The sequence below is a fragment of the Candida albicans genome, chromosome 1, assembly GCF_000182965.3.
Source record: "Candida albicans SC5314 chromosome 1, complete sequence".
In the NCBI taxonomy this organism is placed as follows: Eukaryota; Fungi; Ascomycota; class Pichiomycetes; order Serinales; family Debaryomycetaceae; genus Candida; species Candida albicans.
In genome coordinates, this window is record NC_032089.1 from 2,319,387 (window position 1) to 2,345,063 (window position 25,677).

Here is a 25,677-nt window from a genome sequence, read left to right on the forward strand (position 1 = left end):
GTCATCAAACAAACTAACTCTGTGTTTGCTCCACGACTTTCTAATTAACAACCACAACTACAGACATACGTTCAAGTATCTGATTATCTAAGAATTATACATATAGTCTAAAATCATTACACGGCTTGAGAATTGGCGAATTATTTATTTATTTATTTACCTAATTTATTTATTTATTTTTTTTTTTTTGGTATTTTAATTTCATAGATTATTAGATTGGGAGATTTTTTTTTGTTTTTTAATTTTCTTTTTATTGACAAACAATCTATTTCGTTTTATAAACTATACCACTAACAATCAACATGGTAGTCGATACTACGTATTACGATCTTTTAAACATTGAAACCAGTGCCACATCATTAGAAATCAAAAAGGCGTATCGTAAAGCTGCGATTAAGTTACATCCAGATAAGAATCCCAATGATCCTGATGCCGCCGCTAAATTCCAAGAAGTTGGTGAAGCATATCAAGTATTGAGTGATGAAACGTTAAGAGCAAAATATGATAAATATGGTAAACAGGAATCAATCCCTCAAGAAGGGTTTGAAGATCCCGCTGAATTTTTTTCCATGATTTTTGGTGGTGAAGCATTTAAAGATTGGATTGGAGAATTGAGTTTGTTACTGGAATTATCAAAATCAGCTGAACTATCTGGATATTCTGATGATGCAGACAAGAAAAAGGATACTAAGACTGCTGGAACTGGGTCTGATGAGTCAAAGGAATCCAATGAATCGAAGAAACAAAAGCTTGACACTACAGAGAATGGCCACAAATCATCAACTGAACCTCGCTTATTAGCAAATGGTGAAAATACTCCTGGAAACCAGTTAACTGAAAAGGAACTCGAAGAGAAAAAACGTAAGGAGGAATTGGAAAAGTTTGAAGAAGAGTGTCGAGTGAAAAAAATCGAAACTAGAAATGAATTGAGTAAAAAATTGATTAACAAATTATCGTTATTCACTGAAACTGATATGAAAGATGATGTAGTTGAGTCTTTCCAAACTAAAATCAAATATGAAGCTGAATCTTTGAAAATGGAAAGTTTTGGATTAGAAATTTTACACACTATTGGACATATTTATAAAACCAAGTCAAAAATATTTTTGAAGAACCAGACATTTTTCGGTTGGGGTGGGTTTTGGTGGTCAATGAAGGAAAAAGGGGGTGTTGTGAAAGATACGTTTAAGACAGTTTCGGCTGCATTAGATGCACAAAGAACAATGGAAGAGTATACACAAATGCAACAGGACAATGAGTATCATGCTAAAAAGGAAGCAGAAGAGGAAGAAGCCAAGAAACAAGCTAACGAAGAAGTATCTAAATTGGAGAAAGAGTTGGAAGAGGTGAAAAAGGAACAACAACAACAAAAGTCTCAAGATAAGCCGGCTGCTGAAACTGAAGGTAGTTCGACTGGTGATTCTCAACTCAAAGAAGGACAAGAAGCAGAAGGAAGTGTCAGCAAATTTGAAACTAAAGAACCTGCCAAACACACTGCTGAAGAATTGGCTGAAATGGAAAAATATCTTATGGGTAAAGTGTTAGCAGCAGCATGGAATGGATCAAAATTCGAGATTCAAGGTACTGTCCGTGCTGTTTGTGATAACATATTGGAGGACAAAGATGTGTCACTTGAGACTAGAGTTGCTCGTGCCAAAGCATTAAGACTAATAGGTGATGTTTTTGTTTCTATGACACGTACAGAAGCTGAAGCTGAAGAAGCAAGGGTTTTTGAAGAATTGGTCGCAGAAGCAAGTAAAAAAAGAGAAAAGAAAAAGACACCAACTGAAGCAGAGCAACAACAAGAACGTGCTGAACACGCTTCTTGATTTAAGTAGGATTTTTAATGTTATTAATTTACAATTGGTATTCTTTAATTTGCGGCAATCTGACCTTTTGACATGGCCGCAGATGGCACGAAAAAAATAGTGCGAATATCGCCAGTGCAACAAAGTTGGAAACAAAATGAGCCACTCTATGTCGTTTTTGGTATAAAGAACGCTGTTGAACAATTAATACGTTGGTACTCACAAAAAAAAGTGTAGAAACTTGTGTCATCTCTTTTTCTTTTCATTACTCCTTTCTAGTCTTCTATTAATATCCACAACTAACATGACTAGAGCAATTGTCGAAAGCATCAAAAAACGTTTCCACGAATTGGATCCATGTACCAACTCGAATTATTCCAAGTTCAAAGTTATTCACACAGATTTGACTTTGACAGTTTCTTTTGAATCCAAAACATTGGACGGAACAGTTGTTTATGATTTGAAAAACTTGGATAATGCAAGTGAAGTTATATTGGATACATCTGCATTAAACATAAAAAGTACAAAAGTCAACGGGAAAGAAGTGTCATTTGAATTGAAACCAGTTACACCAATTTACGGGGCACCATTGAGAATTCCTATTAACCCCAACGAAAGTGAAATTCAAGTTGAAATATCTTTCACCACCACGGACAAATGTACTGCTATTCAATTTATTCAAGGTGACACTGGTCCATATGTTTTCTCCCAATGTGAAGCCATTCATGCCAGAAGTTTGTTTCCATGCTTTGACACACCAGCAGTTAAATCCCCTTACAAATTCACAGGTCATTCACCAGCCGTGGTAACCATGTCAGGTAGAGCTCAACCAACTGACGAGCCAAACACATATCATTTCGATCAACCAATCCCTATCCCATCTTACTTGGTGTCAATTACTTCTGGTAACTTGCTTAAAGCTCCAATTGGTCCAAGATCAGATGTATATAGTGAAGAGCCAAGTTTGAAAAAATGTCAATGGGAATTTGAAAAAGATATGGAGAATTTTATTCAAATTGCTGAAAAAATAGTTTTCGAATACGAATGGTCTAGATTTGATTCCTTGGTATTGCCATCTAGTTTCCCATATGGAGGTATGGAAATCCCCAATATGACTCAATTGACACCAACTTTAATCAGTGGTGATCGTACTCAAACCAAAGTCATGGCCCACGAATTGGCTCATTCATGGTCCGGTAATTTAGTTACCAATAGTTCCTGGGAACATTTCTGGCTCAATGAAGGTTGGACTGTATATTTAGAAAGAAGAATTATTGGTGCCATTGCAGCAGCTGAAGCCAAAGAAGAAGGTAGAAAAGATGCAGAGAAATATGGTGAACAAGTGAGACATTTCAATATGATTAATGGATGGAATGAATTAGCTGATACCTGTGAAACATTTGATAAGAGATATACCAAATTGGTTTTGGATTTAGAGAATGGTGATCCAGATGATTCGTTTTCTAGAATTCCTTATGAAAAAGGGTTTTTCTTCTTGTATCATTTAGAGACTAAATTGGGAGGTATAAAAGAATTTGACCCATTTATTAAATATTATTTTAACAAATTCAAATATCAATCTTTGAATACTGCTCAATTTGTTGATACTTTGTATGAATTCTACGAACCAAAAGGTAAAGCCGAAATTTTGGACAACATAGATTGGGAAACTTGGTTATTTGTTTCCGGACTTCCAGAAAAGCCAGAATTTGATGTAACTTTGGCCAATCAAGTATATGCTTTGGTAGATAAATGGGTCGCTTATGTCAAAAATGGAGGTGAACTTCCAGGTGACGAAACTGCCGATTTTGAAGGTGAGCAAGACATGTTGTTTTTGGAAACCTTGACAGAAAAATTCAAGACTCTTGATGTTAAACCTGAAATTATTAGATTGTTCCCAGAAATATACCCTAAATATGGAGCAAGTAAAAATGGGGAAATTATTTCTCGTTGGAACGAATTGTTGATTAGTTATGGTAAATACTCATCCCAAGATAAATTGGTGCAATCATTTGCTAGTTGGTTGGGTACAATTGGCCGTATGAAATATGTCAGACCTGGATATTTGTTGTTGAGGAAAGGCATTAGTCATGAATTTGCTTTAGAGGTGTTTAAGAAGTACGAGCATATTTACCACCCTATTTGCAGAACCATGGTTAAAAAAGATTTGAGTTAATTGAAGTTTTAAAAATTTGCAGCTCTATAGTAATTTAGTTTTGTATGGTTTATAGAAACTTAGTTTAAAAAATAAGATAGGTTATGTTTTTATGACACAGTCGTCCTAGAATCAGATCAACATCCTGTAAGTGGCACGTTGAGTAGAAGTGATTATTCATGGGATATTAAGAAAACAGAAATTGAGCTCAGTTTAAATGGGGTTTGCAAAGTAGAGAAAATAGTGTCCCCAAAAGGGGCTATCAAATGTGTAGTTTGAGCCAGAGAGGGCAGATAATAATTTGAACCTACCACAAAGTATGGTTTCCAATTATAGCAACACATTTAAAGAGGAGATCAATAGTTCTAATTTGTTGAACAATGGTGCCGTGCGAATTCCTAAAGTTTTCTCGTAAGATTTAGATTTTTCATATTTGATGAAAATGTGCCACTCTAAAATGATAAAGAACTGTGGCAATTTAATAAACGAATTTGCAAAATTTTCACTATGTAATCAATTTTTGGAGTGATAATTCAATATTATTCTTTTCAATTTTTCCAACTTGAAAAAGTATCTACTCAAATGGAATACGTCACACACCTACCAAAAGAAGATTCTTCAATTGCAACTACATCTAGATATGGCTTGCAATTTACATACCCAGTGAAATATTATGATTTCCATGTTTACTATTATGCACACAACGAAGAATCAGACAAAGAAGCCAAATCATTGTTGAACAAATTGCTAAACGATTTCCCAGAAGACTCTGCCAATGGATCTATAATTGTGAAAAGATTACCTGATACAAAAGTTATTGGACCACACGCTACTCAATTCTGGGAGGCTGATGTTTTGAGACCCGAAGTGTTCATCAAAGTTTTGAGTTGGTTCCAATTGAATCATGGAAACTTATCGGTTTTAATTCATCCTCAAACGGGCGATGATGTGAAGGATCACACATCGAGTGCTTTATGGTTAGGTGAGAAACTCCCATTGTTGCTTAATGTTTTTGGAGAACCAGATGGTAAGATACCTGAATTTGGTGTTGCTCGTGGAAAAAGGATTCCACCTGAAAACTTTGACAATCACAAAACAACCTTTTAAGGATGCTATTGTGAATGTTCTGACTACTGCAAATGTTAATCTTTAGCGTGGCAGCCTGATAAGGTTAATCATGATACCACGGATGAAATGAAACAATTACTACGAGGGATAACATTGGGGATGTGTTAAAAAAAGACAACTGGACAATTCTTTATATATATAATTAACAATTATGACTATAACACTAATTCGTAGCTGCTACCATAGTATTTCAGAATCAGATCGATCACTCTATGATGAAACTCACCATTTATATCTTGATTAAGCCAGATTATTGTGTACAAAATAAGCACAGAGAGCTATAACTCTAAATCACGAAAGTCTATATCTCACACATACTCTCTGATTGAAATGAATAGTAATTCCCTACTGAGAGGGCAGAAAGTAGTTATATTAAACTTTTCAGACGTACTGATGAAGATTATAGTCTCTATAAAGTAAAATACCTCTTCCTGTGACTTCAACCCATGGTGACAGTATTCTTTTGACGAGAACCTTATTAGTATAAAGTTTCTTTATCTTATTCTCAAACACCGTAATGTAAACATGGGTAAAGTTTATTTCTTAATGTATTATGCATCCTGTTTTCAAACATTTAATGTTGAAAGGAGGATCAATAAAAGACGATGTTGACAATATAGCTAATACTAAGTCTCAATTAGTGTGGAAAGCCTAATAAGGCTATCTTTTATATATAGGCTGACTACCTTAATATAGTTATCGTGAATATAGTTATTGTTGTTAACTAATATTGTCATTGTTAAATTAAAGTATTAGGTTGAGTTATTTAATTAATGAAAAGCCGACTAACTACCATATGCAATTAATACGTTAAGATTAATTCCTATTGAGGATAAAACTGAAAGTGTATTAGAAACACGAAGACGGTATTATAAATATGTGTCAAATCCCCTTTAAGTCGCAACCACTGGGAATTTTTTGATGATTTCTTACATAGTCAACTATCTATAACCAATTACTACTACAATTATTATTATATATATACTAAGATCTTGTTATTGTTGTACTACAATTATATTTAAGATGTCAGGTAATGATTCTCCAATTCCAGGCAATGCCACAGTTAAAATTGAGCAACTACAATCGTTTACTAGTCTTCAATCTCAAGTTACCTCACCACAAAAGACCATGAACGAAACCAATACCCATTTTCGATATTTGTTACAAAATACAAATAATGAAACCATTCTAGAGGTCAATGCGGATGAAGGGCCGTCTTGTATAGGACCATTATCAGGAAAATGCAGGTATATTGCAGCACAGCCTGAGGTGGATGACAAAAACTGGAGCTTACCATTGGGAAGAGTTCCACCCAACCAATCTGTTGATGCGGAAGTTGATATGAATGATGATGATGCATCTTACGAGTTTGTTGATGGGAAGAATAACGCAGACATACAAACTGCTGTGAATACTTTTTGGCAAGCTTATAACAACAAAAGCTCCAAACTGAGTAATGATGAAAAGCTTGAAATGGCCAAAGAAGTTTGCAACACTTTATATGATATGGCAGATCGATGGAATGGAAACACATCAAAAAAACAACGTAGACATAGGTATTCTCCTAAGTAAAAGAACCTCCAAAAAATCAAAATAAAAGTAATGACTGTTTATAGAACTATAGTTTAATAGAATGTACATTAGACTCTTTGATTGATTTGATGAGTTGTTGACGAGCGATAATATTCGTAAATCTATAACTAAACTTGATTCATTGTGTATAACCAGATTTCCAATTTATTAACTTTTCCAATGTTCTTTACTGGATCCATTGAGTTTAAGCAAGCAGTTAAAAATGAATACTTGGCTGGATACTCATTATGTGAAATAATATAGCTATTTCTCATTGCCTTCCTGTATTTGACTGAACCTTTCAGTATATAGTAACATTGAGTGAAATGATTAAACGCCAATGATCTTTAATTGTAAACTAATAAATATGTTCTGACATAACAGTAAGTAGCATTTATGTATTGTATTGTAGAAGTGCATGCATCTATGCAACAGTTTGAGTAAAGTAATGTATTGGCCAGGGACAAATCACATGAAGATCTCTGGAATCTCGTAATCACATTGCATATATCTTTGACATTTAAAGCAGACAGTCTGGCATTCTCTTTATCTCTAAACCTAACAGAACTGTTAGCTAAACGTAGATTAAGCGAACGTTGGCTAATGATATATCTCTCAGCAGCAAATCTCCGACAATGACATGCCATGAAAAAGTCTATTCTGTAGTTAAATCTGATATGATTAAACCATAACTGATAGGTTCAGGAACATCAAAGGACGGATGTCGTCATATACCCATGTCGTAAGTACCAGGAAGTATTTAACGGGTGAAAGAGAAAAGTTTTGTAGTTTTTTGTTGGTTTACGCGACGGTTGTGTCAGAAAAGATAGTACCACCTCCCCCACGTTGTCGTGTGTAATAAATTCAACATTGGTGGGGAAATTCGCACCTATCGAGAGCTAAAACTCTCTTATCCATACTGCAAATTTCTTCAGGTTGTGCGGTTATTTTTGTAGTTGGTTTCACTGGTAACAAATATATTGAACTATCTAGGTGCAGCTAATTTAGATATGTATTGTAATACCTTGAGCGCAAGTGATTTATCTGGCCAACCTAGGCTTTTTTTTGTGGGAATTTCCGTTTACACATTCATCAAACTTTGACACTAAAAAATTTACGGGTCGGGAAAAAGAAGGTACCATTTTCGTATCACTAAATTTCCACTTTTAACGAGGAAACAACCCGTCTACATATTTGAATCTAAAAGAATATAACTATTCAAACCATTACCATGACACGTGCAAAAAACAATGCTGATTTTTTTACCAAGTTAGCAAAACTACCACCCAAAGTTATTACTATAATTATTGATGAATTACCAAAATGCATATTAGCTGAATTATTGTATTTCCCATCCATTAGAGAAGTTGTTGCTTCTACAATCTTGTCAAATGTAAATATTACTGAGGGTCTTCAAAGACATGGGTGGAATTATGAACCAGATGTTGGTTATGCTGACTGCAATTGTGTCTCGTTCAACATTGAATTCGGTAATTTGAAGAAAGGTATAAATCAATGGAATATATATCCAAAAGTTTTTCATATGAAAGGTTTATCTCAATTTGTGGATGTTTTGTTAACTTGCCCAGAACTTTTAACTAAGGCTTCAAGCGTCAATAGTACTTTCTCCGGGTTAGAAGATACAGAGGTAGAAATTTTGGAGAAATTGTTGATGGATTCCAATATTAAATTTGATTATTTGAGTCTATCGGAGTTTCCAGATCCAATCACATTATCACCCATTGTCAAAAATATTCTGTTATTGAATACCACATTGATTAGTTATGTGATTCCTGGCGTAAAAAAATTGGACATTGTCTTCTCTAATGGTAACGAAGAAGGTCAAAATTATGTTTTTGCTTCTGATTTGGAGGAATTGACAATAAAGGATGATCGGTTTACCCAATTGAATTTGCCTCCAAATTTACGGAAACTATCTATCGAATCATCTTTGGGCTCGGTAAATATCATATCTAAAGAATTGGTAAATCTAGAGTATTTGCAGCTTAAGGAATTGAAAATTGCATCTTTTGACGAAACTGGAATAACTGCCCCAAATTTGAAAACATTAAACTTAGAAAATTGTCAAAACATTACCGATTTTATTGGTTTGAGAAGATTTCAAAAATTAAAGTACATATCTTTGAAGGGTTGTGTTTTCCCAGCTGGTTTACTTGAGGAAGGTTTGTTTCCAGAGTTGGAGATTTTTGAATATTCAGGGAAAGATTTTGAGCCAGAAAGCGAATACGATGGACCATTACCATTACCTGCAAATTTAAAACATGTATCAATAAAGTGGGCTAGTTCTGTTATAATTGATTTAAATACTTTTGTTCTTCCATCTAGATTAAAACATTTGGAACTTTGGGATATTAGGTTTAGTCAAGGGCATTTACAGTTTAATGAAGATTTAGAATATGTACGGATTCGTACACGAGCAATAAGATTTCCAGGAGATTTCAGGATTCCTCCATTGGTGAAACATTTTCAAATAAAAGCTACTCATTTGTGTTTTTACAAACCAGATTTTATGTATCATTTGCCCGATGGATTAAACAACTTACAATTAGTATGCCCTGACTTAGGAAGAATGGATGGATTAGATAAAATAGTTCAATGGCCAGAATCATTAAAAGTGTTCCGTATGCATTATTTGGGTTTAAATTCTCACTCATTGCAGCTATGGAATTTTAAGGAATCCAATCTTGAAGAGATTGATTTCAGAGGTGGGGCTCTTGGTCAATTAAACGCTGATGCACTACCAACCAGTCTTAAAGTGTTAACCATGAAGAACTTACGTATTGAAGAATTAGTTGGTTCTTTTGGAAATTTAAAGAAACTAGAGAAATTGATTCTCGGATGCAATGATATAAAATATGTCAGTTTTTTGGAATTTCCATCATTGAAATTTTTAGATTTAGGATACTGTAAGTTTGATTTGATACCACCAGTTACAGTGATGTTTCTTAATCAAAAATTAAAAGAACTTAAATTGTATTCAAAAACGATGGATGTTACCGTCCTGAAACAAGATATATGTCTTGATCGGAATTTCAAACGGGTGAAAAGAGATTTTATGGATTAGCTAAAATTTTATAAGTAAATTTATTATAGAGTTGAAAAATACCAGAAGCTGAAACTTGATCTTTCTTTTCATATTCCTAGACTATCGAAAGGTGATATTGGATAATTTGATACTCAGAAAATGTTGTAAATACAGCTCGTGCCAAATCTTCAATTAGTTTGAAATGCCTGATAAGGTTGTAGTATATATATATCGTTTGATCAGAATAGAATTGTGAATACTAGTATGGGTAAAGTATACACCCACACACGTGATAATAAGAATTGCTCATAATAATTAATGTAGAGATCACTCTTAAATTGATTACTGTTTTTCAAAGTTAACCCGAGCGATCCGTAGATATTCATCTTCTTTTCTATATATCAACGCTTACAGGTGCTGTGTCAACCTTTTTTGAGAGTGTTATTGTTAAAATGTATTTTATATAAACTTGGTAAGGATTGTCAACATTCTCATTCACGTGATTTTATTCTACATAAATTGTAATATACTTGCCCATTGTATTGTCCTCTGACACTATAATATTTCCATATGTTTCCCTTGAACCCTCGTTTAGTTGTCTCTTTGTTTAATTAATTGTTAAAGTTTTTAATAACAATTTTTGAAAATCCATAATAGAAATTTCACAATCAAAATTTTTAGAATTCAGTAATACTAAATAAAGTATTACATGAAACTTAGAGCAAGCACAAGCAACATGAGCAACAATACTCCAGAAGAGGAAGTTAAGAATGCGAGTTGAGTTGAGTTCAGTTCAGTTTTTAGTAGAACAACAACAATCCACACAGCAACAACAACAACAACAGAACAACAACAGAAAAAAAAACCAAAAAGAAAAAAAGAAAAAAAAATTTTGAACGACATACCAAACACTAATTACATAATTATTATTGACACTTCATATCAATTGCATATAACCAAACATCGTAATTGACAAATTCTATAACAGAAAACAAACAAATATATATAATTTTCAATAATGGAAAAAGTCACTGAACATTTGAACGAATTCAAATCCAAAATACCAAATAGTGTGGAGGAATTACAAGACTATCTTGATTATCTCAAGGAAAAAATCCCAACTTCATACGATGATTTCAAACCACAGATTGAATATGTAAAGTCAATTAAAGGTGAAGATGTTGTTAATGATTTTAAGAACTTGAAAGTATCACCAATTACCGTGTCCTTGACTTTGGTAGCTTTCACCACATTATACTTGTTTGGGAAATTGATTGGTGGGGGTCGTGCTGAAGAAACACCAAAAAAGAAACCAAGAAAGAAGTTGACTAAAGCTCAAAAGGCAAACAGACAAATTCAAGAAATTTTGGATTATGTTGAACTGACATATGTTCCTGAAATTGATAAATTTATAGAAACCTATAAAGAATTGTCATCTGAAGATGTTGAGTATAAATTCAATTATTTTGAAGAAATGTTATTGAAAGAATTGATGAAATTGGATGCCATCGATGTCACTTCAAATGAAATCTTGAGAGATAATAGAAGAAAAGTCATTAAATTTATCCAAGATCATCAAAAGAGATTAGATAAATTTAAAAAAGAAATTAGTACCTAGTGTCTAAGTATAATTTGTGTAGTAACATGTGTTTGTTTCCTTTGATAAATTATTTATATGTATAGTAACTATTTCAAACATCCACCCTGCAAGTAGAAGTTTGCAATAGAAAATTGACAACCCCAGTTGACGTCCCTATATAAACAACTCTCCACTAATCACTCTCGTTGGTTTTAAATCACCTATTTCTTTCAACTTTGGTAATCTCCTTTTTGGTCCCCGTGTTCTTCGTTTGGATTGTTCATTGCCACCATTACTAGTGACAATATCTTTAGTATCCTCTTCTTTTTTGTGCTCCACTTTCGGCTTCTCTTGATCCTCTTTCTTCGGTGAGCCAAGTCTCTTTAACTGGGACATCAATTCTTTAGTATCTTTTTCTTGATAAGTACTCAATGATACTTTAGATGGTTTGATTGGTTTGGGTGGAGCTTTAGTCACAATTTTTTCAAATCGTTTTTGAAACTCTGGTGGTGGATTGTTAAAAGTCATACTTTTGGGCCTTAGTGGTGGAATGGGACCAGCTTTTACTTTTTCAAATTTGGAAAGATATTCTTGTTCATCTTTTGTTCTTTCAATTGGTTTCCTGGTGGGCGATTGAGATCTAAGTTGTGCTAACTTCGCTTCAAATTCCACTATAACCTTGTTCTGTGGAACACCAGTAATCTTTTTCTCGACTTTTTCTGGTGATACTGATGCTGATGCTGACTTGAGTTCTTTAAATTTCAATTTGAATTCAGCTTCTTCTTCGGTTTCAAACAAGTTTTCCTTTGGTAAATTTGGTTTCTTGGGTATTTCTGGTTTAGTGGTTTTTTTCAAAAATGATGGTTTACTAGGTTTTTCCACTGGAGGTTTGGTGTCGGTTTTACTAACAGCACTATCTATCCAATTTTTATGTGAAATAATAGGCGGTACTGGTCTTTTTGAATCAGGTGAAACCGCTTGCGGGGTTGATGTAGTGGTCTTCGCTGTAGACAATGATGTGAGCCAATCGGCTTTAGTTGGTTTCACTGGCGTCTTTGGTGAAGTAACCGTAGGTTTATCTATTGTCAATTTTTCAGGTGGTCTTGGTGCCGTTTTCTTAACTGTGTTACCAGATTTTATTAATTCTTCAATATCTTTAAAAGATCGATGCTTACCTGATGACTCATTCGAAGCCTTCAAGTTGACATTTAAATTGAGTTGCGTAGGTTTCAGTGGCATAGGAAATGACGATTTTCTTGCAACTGGTTTCAACAAATTAATCTTCTCAAGTTCTGGTTTTCTGGCTGGTAACGCAGGTGGCTTTTCTTCAATTTCTTCTTTATATTTTCTTTTCGGTAATGGTGGTGGGTTCTTTGTAGCTGTTTCATGGTTTATGGGTCGTTGTGGTAATTTTGGTGCTTCTTCTTCGTCTTCCTCTTCATAGACCTTTTCATTGTGTTTTGTTTGTTCTTTGGTGTTCTCAACAGTTAATCTACTTCTGTTAAACTTTAAATCGGGAACAGAGTAACCGTAATATGATGTTGCCAATGTAGAACTTGTAGTTGATATGGAAGATTTGCTAGGTGATGTGCTGGCCAGTCTCAGTTGTAATTCATCAATATTTCTCTGTAAATTTCTTTGTCGTTGCTGATCTTCCCGTAATCTCTCTTGAGATAATTGAGATAAACTTGAAAGAAAATCATTGACCTTTTTATTTGAAGGTGATACTTGTGTCATGTTGTCAATTATATGATTGAGTGGAAATGGTTAACGGTGTGTGAATGTCACCATCGACTTTGATAATATCCGAGAAATCTGAGAACAATCAAAGAGAGAAAAATAAATAGTTACCAATGAAAATGAGACGGAAAAGCTCAAAATGTAAACAAACAAGAAGTTCCACTTATAGATTTAGGAACAATAGATCAATCAACTTGTTTCAAGGGTTCTATATATTTCTTACAGCTGAAAATTTCAGATCTAATGAAAAATGAACTTTTAAAATGAATCAAAATTTATATATTTTTGAAGAAATTGAAAAATAGAAATCTCAATGTACAAACAACACAATGAGATAGATACTAGAACTATAAAATAACGGTTGAACTTTTTGGGTATATTTTTGCTTACCATTGAAGAGTAAATTCTTCAGCAAAGGCACCTTCTTTGGTGAATTTTTCTAAATCAGTGAGATAGACAGCACCATTTTCGTACTTGTGACTTACTGTTTCATTGTTAAACAARACCTTCTTAGGTTCAGAATCAACTCCCAAAATTGTAACATTGGCCAATGGTTGACGAACTTCATATTCACCGAAAACTGAAGCAACCAATTTATTCTTGGATGCAACAAAGTCAACATATAATGCTTCTTCAACATCTACGGATTCACCATCATCRAGATACAATTTACCAGAAGCAGTACCTTCAGCATCCAAGGCAACCAACAATCCAAATGGGTTCTTTCTTGACTCAGTGGTAGTATAACCTGGTTCTTGAGTTGGAATGATGTTACCACCTTTAATGTGTAATGGAATGTGACCCAAAGGAGCAGCCAAAGTTTCGTTCTTGCCAGCAGTGAATTTTTGTTTCTTATGAGTGTAGAAATCATAGTACACAGCATTCTCACCTGGGAAAACACCTTTAGTATGGTTGACACCTGGTTCTAAAACTGGTGTAACCAATAATGCATCACCAACGAAAAATTGAGTATCAACGCCGGCCAATTCTTTGCTGTAAGGGAATTGCCAGTTGAAAGCACGCATAATTGGAATACCAGTAACRTGTGATTCGTGTAACAAAGTGTAATAGTATGGCAACAAAGAATATCTGACATTAATGGATGTCTTAGTTGCTTTCATAACACCTTCCCAGACATATGGCTCTTGTGGAATAGCACCCAAAACATTATGGTTTCTGTAGAATGGGAAGAATGAAGCCAATTGCATCCATCTAGAACATAACTCCATATCAGTGTTACCATTGAACCCACATGCATCCACACCAAAGAATGGGATACCAGAAAGACCCATTGATAAAGCTTGAGGAATAGAAAAGTACATCATATAATAGTCAGCATAGTTATCACCTCCCCAATGACCCATGTATTTACCAGATCCAGCAAATGATGAACGTCCAATAATAAATGGTCTCTTGTTAGGATGAATTTCCAATAATGCTTCGTAAATGGCACGTTCTTGAATGAGACCATATATATTATGAATATCGTATTCAACAGTCCCATCGGCATGAGTAGCATTTGGTGAAATTGCATGTGTGGCAAGATCATGATCACCTTGGTCATTGTTAATTGCATATGGTGGATARTTGATATTACCTTTACCTGGAGCTAAAGTGTTCTTACCATCAATTGATGTCGAAGTTGAAGATGATGTTGTGGTGGTTGTTTTAGTAGCTGCTGCTGCTTCAGAAATTGATTTCCATTCAGATGCATTCGATTTATCAAAACCTAATGGATAATCAGAACCAGAATATCCAACTTCAAATGGTGGATGAACTGGGTTATCGAAATATCTAYCRGTACCACATGAACCAACACAGAAGGAACTGACTTCATTCATATCTGTCCAAATACCATCAAATGGAATTCTCTCATACCAATCTTTAAACATTTTGTTCCAATATTCTTGAGTATTGTTGGCTAAAAAGTCTGGGAATACAGTGTATCCTGGCCATACTGCACCAATATATAATGATCCATCTGGATTTTTCAAGAACACGTCTGATTCATTACCCAAGTGGAATGGTTCATAATCATTATCAGTGGCATTGTTTGGGTTAGGAACATAAATTGCAGCATCAAATATAGGAACATAATGTTGACTGTTATTGTGAAGATCATCTAAAAATTTTCTAAATTTATCTGTTGGGAATCTGTATGGATCATTAGTGAAATCCTTGTATCCATCCATATAATCAATATCTGACCAAATGGTTTCCAATGGAATATCAAAYTTTTTGAAATTTTCAACAACAGTTTCAAGTGATTCAACAGTGTCGTAACCCCATCTACATTGATGGTAACCCAATGCCCAGTATGGTTGCATAGCAGGTAAACCAATTTCAGAAACATATTGTTGGATAACATCTTTTGGATCTGGACCACTAAAGAAATAAAGATCAATGACACCAGAAAGAGCACGCCATGTGAGAGAAGTCTCACCAACGACAACTTCTTGAATAGCTGAAGTTCTCCAATAAACAGCATGTGTAGTGTTTGTGTTATATCTTTGGTCGTAGTACACTGGATGTACACCATAGATGTTACCATCAATTGGATCACCAACATCGTTAGCAAATAATGTTTTGACAACACCTGGTTCATTCAAAGATCCATGAATGGATTCGCCTAATCCAGTAATTGAGTGACCTTTTGGTAAAGTAGTATTGAATTGAATGAATTGATTGGAGAAAACCAATGGATTACCTTTAGTGGAGAACAATACTTCACGAGTAGAGCTTCTTAAAACTTCAAATCCAAAATCTTCTTCATCATATTCAAAAACCAAGTCGGAGTTTTCAAAATTAAAAGTTTTAGCATCACCTTCAAGTTTTGGYTTAACAACAAGTTCTTCTGGCAAAACAAAAACATCAGTCAAATCAGTAGGTTCWATATGAACATTTAATCTTGTATCACTTTGGTATTCAACCGACAAGTTCAAGTACTCAAAGTCGTAACCATAAATGTTTGTAGCTTCTTTAAGTTTCAAAATACCAGTTAAACCTCTACCTGTTAAAGTAACATTTACCAAAGAATAACCTTTAGCGGCAACATTGGCGTCAACAGCAGTATCATTTAAGATGTTAGGAACTTGTTTGACACCTAAAGTGAGTTCAGTAGGAACAGTTTTTTGGGCGTTCTCGGCGCTACTGCTGCTTGTTGGTGCAGCACTGGCAATTGAAGAAAGACCCAAAGCAGTAACAAATACCTTGGATAACAATTTCATATTTTTGTTGGTTTGGTTTGTCTTGATTCAAAAGATACAGAACAAATGAATTTTGCTATAACTTTTTCGGGGTTCTTATAGTTTTTATTTTTGTATTACTCCTGTTGGGGAACTTCTCCAAAATTATTCTGATCCTGACTCCATAAATAAATACACCCCCTATTTTATGGAGAAATTATTCTCCGCTCGGAATAAATTCCTTTTGTTGTCTAAAACACTAGCCTGGTATTTGGTTGTAAACCTGAGCAATTAATTACCTGTAATGTAGTAATTGGGTGACTCCAGAAACTAAAAGCACTAAAAACACTAAAAAAAAAAGTGGGGGAGAAATATTTCACTTTTTGAATTTCAAAAAGAGAAACCATTGGACTAGGAATAATCATTCTCAAATAGTAAGCCAAAACAATATTATCATCTATAACTTCATTTAGTCCTCGAGTGGAGTAAGCCAAAGCTAATTCAAAATACTATTAATCAAACCTTAGCTATCAGGTGACAAAGAATCTCCAAACTTGTGGGTTTGCCTAAAACAAAGATGTGACTTTTTACAGTGAACTCAACTTTTGTGGAATTATTCCGAAAAAAATGGCGAAAGTAGGGGATGTTTATAGGTACATAGTCGCCCCTTTATTGGTTACAAAAAGTGGGGAGATTTCCGAGCTGTAGTACTAATTGCTTCAAAATTGTGGTGGCGAAATACAGCAATTATATTTGTTTCGTTTTGTTTCGTTTTTTGGACATAATTATAATTTAAATATTCTACTAAATTAATTTCTTCACTTTTATTGCAGGCTTTGCAAAAATTGCTTCCTTCGAATAAAAGTATCGGATGTTTATGGACCGACTGGAATATGAATTGTATTCCTCTAGTTGAAAACTTACAGATCGATTTTACTGTTGGCGTTGACAATTAATCAGTGAGTAATGATTCTTAGTGAACTTTCAAGAAAAATTATCAGGAAGGCAAGTTTCAACTCTAATATTACAACTTACTAAAGCCATTAGATCCTCGTTTATTCTTATTTTACTAAAAACTAGGCTTTTCATTGGACAGAGTTTGCATTCATACGAACAATTTGATGAATTTTTTCCGCCACAACCCCAGTACCAAGAAAAATAGCTTTTTTTTCCGGCATAAATCCGACGAAATTGTACAGAAAAAACCCTTGATAACTTCGTCAACATGAAACAAATTATGACCAAATAGTTTACACCAAAAGTACCATATTATCCCACAGAAAAAATTAGCTCTAGTCAAAATCCCGTAGATATGTAGCTTTAGAATTTATTCCGTGAGCAATCACTTGGCTTAATGGAAACTAATGAAAGCGCTACTTCTAATCTTAGGAGATAATGATTGATCTGACTCTGGTATACTACAGCAGTTACTACAAGCTTCTAGTATACTTATAATCCTTGATCCTCTGTACAAAGAACCAAACAGCATTTCTCTCATAAGCACTCACTTGGAGTTGCACCAAATAGGAATCATTTGACTGTATCGGTAGCATACAAGAGTTTGTTAGCTTCTCATTAATCAATTAGCCCAGTCTAATATTTCAAATAACAATATCGATTGTATTGAACATATGTAAAAAGTAACATCATATTATAGTGGTGATCGTGATATCACGTGCACACTGTTTGATGTTAACCGGTCAGATCCATTAAATTAGAACTTAAATAGACTCGACTTCGGAATATCACTCTGTTTTAGCCACCTTTTGAAGAGCCAATTGACAAGTTACACCCTCACCCTTCCCCCACTTTAATTTACGTACAGATTTGGATCCTATCAATGCAAATAAAAAAAGTTTTAATAATTTGAAGAATAGCATAATCAATTAATATCAATTACAATCTAGTATAACAATATCATTAACTATATGCTATCTCTATAGCCAGTTATATCTTTATTCGTTTGGGTTTTTGAGTAATACATGTATCTTCTTGCAGAATAACAACATCCATAGAAGCTGACTCCAATGTAAGTAAACTTCTTCTTTCTTTAATTAAGGAAACTGATACTGGTGGTATCAAATCAAACTTGCAGTATCCTAAATCTAAGAATTTCAATGATGGAAACTTCATATGTGTCTTGTTTTCAAGATTATTGTGCACGAGAGTTAATTCTTGCAAATTTTTCAAGTTTTCAAAAGATCCACGTAGCTTTTGCATCTGCAAATTCTGCAACGTTAACACTACGAGGCTAGTTGGTAATGCATCAGCGTTTAATTGATCAAGAGTTCCACCCTGAATATCAATTTCTTCTAAATTAGATTCGTGAAAATTCCATAATTCTAATGAGTGTGAGTGTAACCTCAAACGACGTATACCAAAAACTTTTAATGATTTCGGCCAGTTAACTTTCTGGGTTAGTTGTGACAACTTTCCCTTTTCGGAAGACAATAATTGTAAAAGTTCTAATCCATCTGGTAAACTATACATAAATTGTGATGAAGGAAAAGCCAAACGATTAGCCTGAATTTGAAAATGTTTCATCAATGGAGGTATCCTAAAATTTCCTGGGAAGATGAATACTGGAGTACAGATTCGTACATATTGTAATTTTTCACTAAATTTTAAAGGCTCGTTACTGAAATTGACATCTAAAAGTTCTAGATGTTTCAATTGAGGAGGAAGAATAAAAGTTCTCAAATCAATTGTTATATGGTTGGCCCATTTTATTGATAAACGTTTTAAATTTGCAGGAAACTTCAATGATCCCCGGTAAGCATTTTCTCTTTCAAAAGAATTTTTACCTGAGAATTCAAAACTTTCTAACTCAGGAAAGAAATTTTCTTCAAATAAACCAATTGGGTAAGCACATTGCTTCAAAGATAAATGCTTTAACTTCTGAAATTCTCTCAAGCCGTAAAGATTGATTGTGTTTCGACATTCTTCTAAGTCTAATGTTTTCAAATTGGGAGCAACTATCCCAATTTCGTTAATAAAGGGGATTCTAAGATTCTTGAGCTCTAGATATTCTAGATTTACCAATTCTTCAGAAATAATATTTACCGATACCATATCTGTATTTATCGATAGTCTCCGCAAACTTGAAGGTAAAGTCATTTGAATAAAATGACGATCTTCAATTGTTAAATCTTCCAAATCAGAAGTAAACGTATAAGATTGGTTTTGTTCACCAGCACAATATAAATCGACTTCCAACTTTTTCAAACCTGGGATCTCATAACTAGTCAAGGTAGTACGCAGTAACAGAAGATTTGTGGTAATGGGAGGTAATGTAATTGGACCCGGGAACTCTGCTAGATTCAAAGAATCAAATTTAATATTGGAATCGGCAAAAAATTTCAACAAATCCTTTGTATGCATATCATCCCCTGTATGGATATCATTCTCTGTATCGCTATCATCCTCCCACAAAAAGAAACCCTTAATGCTCAGAGCATTTGTTATCATTTGCGGGAAAGTATCCCAAATAGTCTTAAAATTATTTATATATTCCATAGAAAAGATTTTTGGGTACACATGCCATTGAGTTATGCCCTCCTTAAAATCACTGAATTCAATGTCGAACACGTCGCATTTACATCTGGAATAACCAACACCTGGTTCATCACTCCACTCGTGTCTTCCAACTTCCTCAGGAATAGTAATATTTACATTTGACAAAATCGAGGAAGCGACAGCTTTTCTAATCGGTGGAAAATATAATAATTGAGGCAACATGCATTTCGGTATATTGTCAATAATTAAAGTAATAACTTCTGGTGGTAACTTCCCCAAATCACTGAAAAAATCAACATTGGTATAAGAACTTGTGCTTGTCATGAAAGTTATTTAAATGGTAATTAAAGACTCACTAGGTGAAAGTATTTTTCAAAACAAAACAATTGTGACGTATTAACGTTGTACTATATTCACCTCGTGTGTTATAGTTAAAAAAAATGTACACAATTCGCTCTTTATAGTGGAACTCGTTTTTTTTCGAACTCCAACTAAAATTTGAAGTCTTACAGTTTGATAGAGGTATCTGGAAAAGCGTTTGGAACAAACAATGGGGTTATTTGGGATTCAGCTATAAATGCCTAATGAATAAGATTTATTTGTTACAAGTGAAACCAGCTACAAGAATAGATGGAGACATAGATATATTTCTTCTTATAAGTAGGGGAGATTTTGTGTGAAAAACAGACATTCATACTTCAGAGTTATAGCTTCACTGGGGCTCTTTTGCACACAATAATCTTGCTCAATCAAGACATAAATTGTGAGTATTCTTCATAGGAAGTGATTAATATGGCTTTGACGTATTATAGTAGTAATTAAAATAGTACAATTGCAAATTATATAAAGAAGAATATGTCCAGTCGTCTTTCTCTGCAAGCTATTCCCAATATTATTTCGAATAATAATCGTTGCAATTTGTCTGTGGTATATTAATTCACCTTATCGGGTTGTTACATCAACTAAGAAAGAGCATTATCAGTAGTCACAACATTTACTGACTATAAAAGTATTCTATATTATCTATTTAATTAGTTTCACAATATTACTTATACCACAGTGTCTCTTTTCAGCCGTTTGAGCGTTTGGTCAATTTAGATATCTTTTCTTCAAACCGTAGAATTTGTTGATTATTAATTTAATAAAGATAAGATTAGATTTGTGAGTTACTATGGAGAAATTGTATGTAGACTAAATATAAATATAAAAATAAAAATAAAGTAAAAGGGGGTACTAAAGGTCAATATATATAATAACAACCACTAATAGATAGACTAACTCGGGGGTAACATACCCCGGGATAACGTGGTTGTGTGTTCAACTACTGGTGGTCGTTACCATTGTGTTCCAAATTAAGTAATTTTTTCTTTGCATCAACTAAGGATATTGAAACTGGTGGCACCAAATCAACCTTCCTGTCTCCCGAATCTAAAAATTTCAATGATGGAAATTCCATATCAGTGATGTATTTGATATCATTGAAGTGAAGACTCAATCTTTCCAAACTTTTTAAGTTTTCAAAAGATCCACCTAATTTCTCAATCCTTAAATTCTTCATAGTTAACATTTTAAGACTAGTGGGCAATCCATCAGCATGTAATTTCTCAAGAAACCCACCTATAACGTCAATTTCTTCAAGATTGGAATTATTAAAATTCCATAATTCTAAGGAAGGAAAATTTAAACCCAAATTATGTACACAGAACACTATTAATGATTTTGGCCAATGAATTTTTTTACCTAATGGTAGCACCTTTTCTGATCCATTGGAAATTAATTGTAAGTTTTTTAATCCATCGGGTAAATGATACATGAAATCCGGTTTCCTGATACTCAAAAATTTAGCTTTCATCTGTACATGTTTTGCCTGTGGAGGAATTTTGAAATTACCTAGGAATCTTATTACTGGAGCACTGATTCGTATAAACTCTAAATTTTTACTAAGGTATAAATACCCTTTGCTGAATTTGACATTCCAAAGTTCCAAATGTGTCAATTTAGGAGGAAGAAAGAAAGCATTTAAATTAATTATAAGGAAACTAGCATGCTTTATTGACAAATGCCTTAAATTTGATGGGAGATGTAATGCTATATGATACTTATTAGCAGGATAAGTAGATTCGTAATTCCCTATATATTTGAAAATCTCTAGCTCTGGAAACAAACCTTTTTCAAATATGCCAGAGGGGAAAGTACAACATTTCAAGGATAGATGCTTTAACTTTTGGAATCTTCTCAATTCATCAAAATTGGTAGCGCTTTGACATTTTTTTAAGATCAATGTTTTCAAATTTGGGGCAGTTATTTCGGTTTTGATAAAAAACCCATTCTTCAGATACTCAAGCTCTAAATACTCTAGACTAACCAATTTTTCGGATATGATATCTACCGAATCCGAAAATCTGGCTATAGATAGTCTTCGCAAAAAAGGAGGTAAATTCAATTGGGTAACCTGATAATCCTTAATTGTTAAATCCTCCAAGTCAGAAAGAAATGTATGTGTTCGGTTTCGTATGCCACTACAACCTAAAACAATGGCCAACTTTTTCAAACCAGGGATCTCATATCTAATTGGTGTATTATACAGTAACAGAAAGTTTGTGACAGTAGGATGAAATGCAATTAGATTTGAAAAGCCTGATAAGCTTAAAGAATTAAATTTAATCTTGGAATCTATTAAAAATTTCAAAACAACTTTTAAATCCCTGTCTTTAAACCCAGTAAATGCACCATTAATATCCAGAGCTTTGGTTAAAAGTTCGGGGAAAGTTTCCAAAACTTGCTCAAGTTGATATGAGCCATCCATATGAATGGATTTCGGATATATATTCCATTGACTTATGCCCTTCTTCAAATTATTGAGTTTTATATCAAACCGATGATAGTTTGTTTCAATGTAACCAGGCCATGGTTCACCTTTCCATCTTTGACGTTCCATACTGTATGTAATATTTACATTTGATAAGATTGTGAAAGCGACAACTTCTCTAATCGGTGGGAAATACAATAATTCGGGCAACACGCATTTTGGTAAATAACCCAAAATTACAACAAGAACCTCGGGTGGTAATTTTGATGATTTAAGAAAAAAATCGACATTGACATCTGTGTTTTCGTTTCTGTTTGTCATGGAGGTGATGTTCTTTTAGTTTGAATTATGTAAACACGGCTTGTTCGATAAGAAGTAATTTAGTGACACAGAAGTAATACCTATTTTTCTTCGAACCGTAAATTTTATATTCTAGAGTTTGATAAAAGTGGAAAGGGAGGTAAATTTACCCATATATATAGAATGGAGATCTCTTCTTTTTATTTTTTATATATATAACAAAAATAGAGTTGAGATGAAGTAATTTACAGGAGAAAGTTTCGACCGATGCAATCGATAAACCAAGCACTTCATACGATTATCATTTGTGAGTTACAACAGAATAGATACTAATAAAGTAGAGGGAAAAATAGGAAAGTAGTGATAGATTACACGTGGAAAGGAGGTATAAGTCTTCTCCCCCCCTTCAAGAAAATAAAGATCTTTCTTGTATAAGAGAACTTTATTATAGATTCAAAGAAAACTCAAATATAAAAATCTTATTTCCAATTGGGAATTTGAAATATCCATAGTATTATTATGGTATAGGAGGAGAAAATGATAAGAAACCATTGTTTAAGCTATCTGGATTTGTTATGAAAGTTTATGATTGCTTGAGGGAAGAAAAAGTAGGTTGTTTTTAGTCTTTGTTTATGTTTTTTTGATTTTTAGATTAAAAAATAAAAAGGAGAGTAAAAAGGGAGTAAAAACTGTGGAAAAGCAATCAAAGCAATGAGATGGTTTCAGTTTTTTCTTGAATTAAAGTAAAAATAGTTAATATATTGGCAATAATACTAACAATTTAAACAAGGGATGATGATAACATGATTCTATAAAGATTAGCATCTACGAAAAATAAACAAGTTAAAAGATAAAGCTATTGTTATCAAGTTTATAAGCAATAATAATGGAAAGGACATATTTGTACCCACTACATTATATTTTTAGTTTCAAAGTTTAATCTATAATCGGCTTGTTTAATTTTGAGGCATTTAATTTATTGCAAATAAACTCCGAAAATCTCATCCCTTTAGAGGTCGATCTTCATCTTCATTCAAAGTATGATAATGAATATTTATGTAAACAAATGTACGTAGATGAAATATAGATTGATAGATAGATGGATAGATACACACATAGATAAGTAAGTTATTGGTCCCAGAGAAAAATAAAAAGAAAAAAAAAAGTGAATGAAAATAATATTATTCAAAMYTTTACGCAACCAACTGTAACTTCAACCCTGGKTTTCMMCCCCCTTGAAAAATTCAATTTTTTATTTTTGGGTTACACAACTTGTTTTACTTGCAATTGATATCTCTTTGATGTTTTTAAACTCCTCCCTTTTTTTTTTGTAAGTGTATTGATTGAGAAAAGTTTAACTATAATCAACCAAGAATGCAAGTGAATTGGAATTTGTGTGTGTACTTTTTGCACCTTATAACATTTGTACAAACATATACACATTTATTCAACAAATGCTTCTAATGTGTATGCTTCGTCTAGAGCTTACTGGTGGAAGTAGAACTGTAAACCATAAATAGATAAATATATATATATGTTTATACTATATATGTATAAATATAAAAAGTATGTATAATGTGTATCAATAAACTTAACAATAAAACTAGAAAAAAATAAAAACAACAAATTAGAAACTGAATAAAAAAATGAAAGGAGGGAATAAAATTCAATAACAATATGCTAGTATGTGTATGAGTATGACTGGATTCCAGAAGTGGGTCTTTTCAAGGAATTGAAGAAATATGAATTGAAAAAGTAAAATAACCAAAAAACTAGAATTGAAAAAAAAAGGATCAATAAATAAAATGATTCATTGTGTGTCACATATATCCATATTAGTAGTAGTAATAGTAAATGTATATATGCAAATGATAAATGAAGAAGACTAAGACTTTGACTTAGACTTAGACTTCCTTTATTTGTTTGGTTGGATTAGTTATAATTCTATGAAAGTCCCCTATGAGTAGTCACACCAGCAGCATTAGATGCGTGATGAGTTGCTGTTGTGGCACCACCATTATCAAGAAGATTATAATTTAATAATAATTTCACACTTAAGCAACTAACAATATCAAATATGAAAAACAAAATTATTGGGAACCAAATAATAAATATAATTCGATTACTAACTTTACATAATAATGATTCAAATGATGCAAAAATCGATATTAATTGATTAATAAATAATTGATAAGTCTGATATTGAGAAAGTAACATTGTTGGAGTATTATGTTGTAGTTGTTGAGTAGTAGCAATGATATTTAAATGTTGAAACATATTCCAAAAAGTACTAGTAAAAAATAGGGGTGGCTGAGTAGAACTGTTAAGGTGATGGGAGGGTGATGAGATAAGAAAAACGTGTGTCGTTTGTTTTCTAAGAAAGTAAATGTAAATGCAAATAGTTTAAGATGTAATAATCACTTAGTGGATTAAAAGAAAGAAAGATTTCAATTATGAAATGTAATGTTGAATAATTTAAAAAGAAGAATTATAAAAAAAAATTTAGAAAAAATTGAAAATTTGAAAAGATATTTCAATGTGTTTATATATTATTCTTTTTATCGAATGTATATGTGTGTGTGTGTGTGTGTGCCCAAGGAGAGAAAATAAAAAAGAAAGAACGAAAGATAGCAAATCTTTTTTTAAAGGTGTAAGTTTTCTGATTTTAGTACTTGAAAAGAATGCTAAGATTTTCTTAATTCCAAAATACTCTTTTAGATTGAAAATATAATTTAAACATTAAGAACAACCACAACTACTAAAAAGAAAGTACAAAAGCTTATTTGTAATGATAGATAATGCTTACACAAAGATTCGTACTAGAGATATATTAAACTGC

At 33.1% G+C, this 25,677-nt stretch overlaps 11 protein-coding genes across 11 annotated transcripts; 6 read left to right on the plus strand and 5 right to left on the minus strand. All coding sequences in view use genetic code 12, as the record gives it.

The window, feature by feature from the left end:
• Positions 1 to 302: 302 nt before the first annotated feature.
• On the plus strand, positions 303 to 1,829 carry DJP1 (Djp1p; the record flags this gene model as incomplete). Its single annotated transcript, XM_706117.2, has 1 exon — positions 303 to 1,829. One exon carries the CDS (start codon positions 303 to 305, stop codon positions 1,827 to 1,829), a length of 1,527 nt encoding a protein of 508 aa, XP_711209.2.
• A 283-nt stretch (positions 1,830 to 2,112) lies between these two features.
• On the plus strand, positions 2,113 to 3,984 carry LKH1 (bifunctional aminopeptidase/epoxide hydrolase; the record flags this gene model as incomplete). Its single annotated transcript, XM_706118.2, has 1 exon — positions 2,113 to 3,984. The coding sequence occupies one exon, from the start codon at positions 2,113 to 2,115 to the stop codon at positions 3,982 to 3,984; it is 1,872 nt and encodes a 623-aa protein (XP_711210.2).
• Positions 3,985 to 4,545: 561 nt separating this feature from the next.
• CAALFM_C110500WA (uncharacterized protein) lies at positions 4,546 to 5,070 on the plus strand (the record flags this gene model as incomplete). The annotated part of the gene is made up of 1 exon (XM_706119.2): positions 4,546 to 5,070. The coding sequence occupies one exon, from the start codon at positions 4,546 to 4,548 to the stop codon at positions 5,068 to 5,070; it is 525 nt and encodes a 174-aa protein (XP_711211.2).
• A 1,044-nt stretch (positions 5,071 to 6,114) lies between these two features.
• CAALFM_C110510WA (uncharacterized protein) lies at positions 6,115 to 6,663 on the plus strand (the record flags this gene model as incomplete). Its single annotated transcript, XM_706120.2, has 1 exon — positions 6,115 to 6,663. The coding sequence occupies one exon, from the start codon at positions 6,115 to 6,117 to the stop codon at positions 6,661 to 6,663; it is 549 nt and encodes a 182-aa protein (XP_711212.2).
• A 1,231-nt stretch (positions 6,664 to 7,894) lies between these two features.
• On the plus strand, positions 7,895 to 9,748 carry CAALFM_C110520WA (uncharacterized protein; the record flags this gene model as incomplete). The annotated part of the gene is made up of 1 exon (XM_706122.2): positions 7,895 to 9,748. The coding sequence occupies one exon, from the start codon at positions 7,895 to 7,897 to the stop codon at positions 9,746 to 9,748; it is 1,854 nt and encodes a 617-aa protein (XP_711214.2).
• Positions 9,749 to 10,727: 979 nt separating this feature from the next.
• SNL1 (Snl1p) lies at positions 10,728 to 11,327 on the plus strand (the record flags this gene model as incomplete). Its single annotated transcript, XM_706123.1, has 1 exon — positions 10,728 to 11,327. The coding sequence occupies one exon, from the start codon at positions 10,728 to 10,730 to the stop codon at positions 11,325 to 11,327; it is 600 nt and encodes a 199-aa protein (XP_711215.1).
• Positions 11,328 to 11,462: 135 nt separating this feature from the next.
• Positions 11,463 to 13,025, minus strand: CAALFM_C110540CA (uncharacterized protein; the record flags this gene model as incomplete). The annotated part of the gene is made up of 1 exon (XM_706124.2): positions 11,463 to 13,025. One exon carries the CDS (start codon positions 13,023 to 13,025, stop codon positions 11,463 to 11,465), a length of 1,563 nt encoding a protein of 520 aa, XP_711216.2.
• A 389-nt stretch (positions 13,026 to 13,414) lies between these two features.
• GCA2 (Gca2p) lies at positions 13,415 to 16,255 on the minus strand (the record flags this gene model as incomplete). The annotated part of the gene is made up of 1 exon (XM_706125.2): positions 13,415 to 16,255. The coding sequence occupies one exon, from the start codon at positions 16,253 to 16,255 to the stop codon at positions 13,415 to 13,417; it is 2,841 nt and encodes a 946-aa protein (XP_711217.2).
• A 1,905-nt stretch (positions 16,256 to 18,160) lies between these two features.
• On the minus strand, positions 18,161 to 20,053 carry CAALFM_C110560CA (uncharacterized protein; the record flags this gene model as incomplete). Its single annotated transcript, XM_706127.2, has 1 exon — positions 18,161 to 20,053. One exon carries the CDS (start codon positions 20,051 to 20,053, stop codon positions 18,161 to 18,163), a length of 1,893 nt encoding a protein of 630 aa, XP_711219.2.
• Positions 20,054 to 21,050: 997 nt separating this feature from the next.
• CAALFM_C110570CA (uncharacterized protein) lies at positions 21,051 to 22,859 on the minus strand (the record flags this gene model as incomplete). Its single annotated transcript, XM_704932.2, has 1 exon — positions 21,051 to 22,859. One exon carries the CDS (start codon positions 22,857 to 22,859, stop codon positions 21,051 to 21,053), a length of 1,809 nt encoding a protein of 602 aa, XP_710024.2.
• Positions 22,860 to 24,782: 1,923 nt separating this feature from the next.
• Positions 24,783 to 25,115, minus strand: CAALFM_C110580CA (uncharacterized protein; the record flags this gene model as incomplete). The annotated part of the gene is made up of 1 exon (XM_705622.1): positions 24,783 to 25,115. The coding sequence occupies one exon, from the start codon at positions 25,113 to 25,115 to the stop codon at positions 24,783 to 24,785; it is 333 nt and encodes a 110-aa protein (XP_710714.1).
• Positions 25,116 to 25,677: the final 562 nt, after the last annotated feature.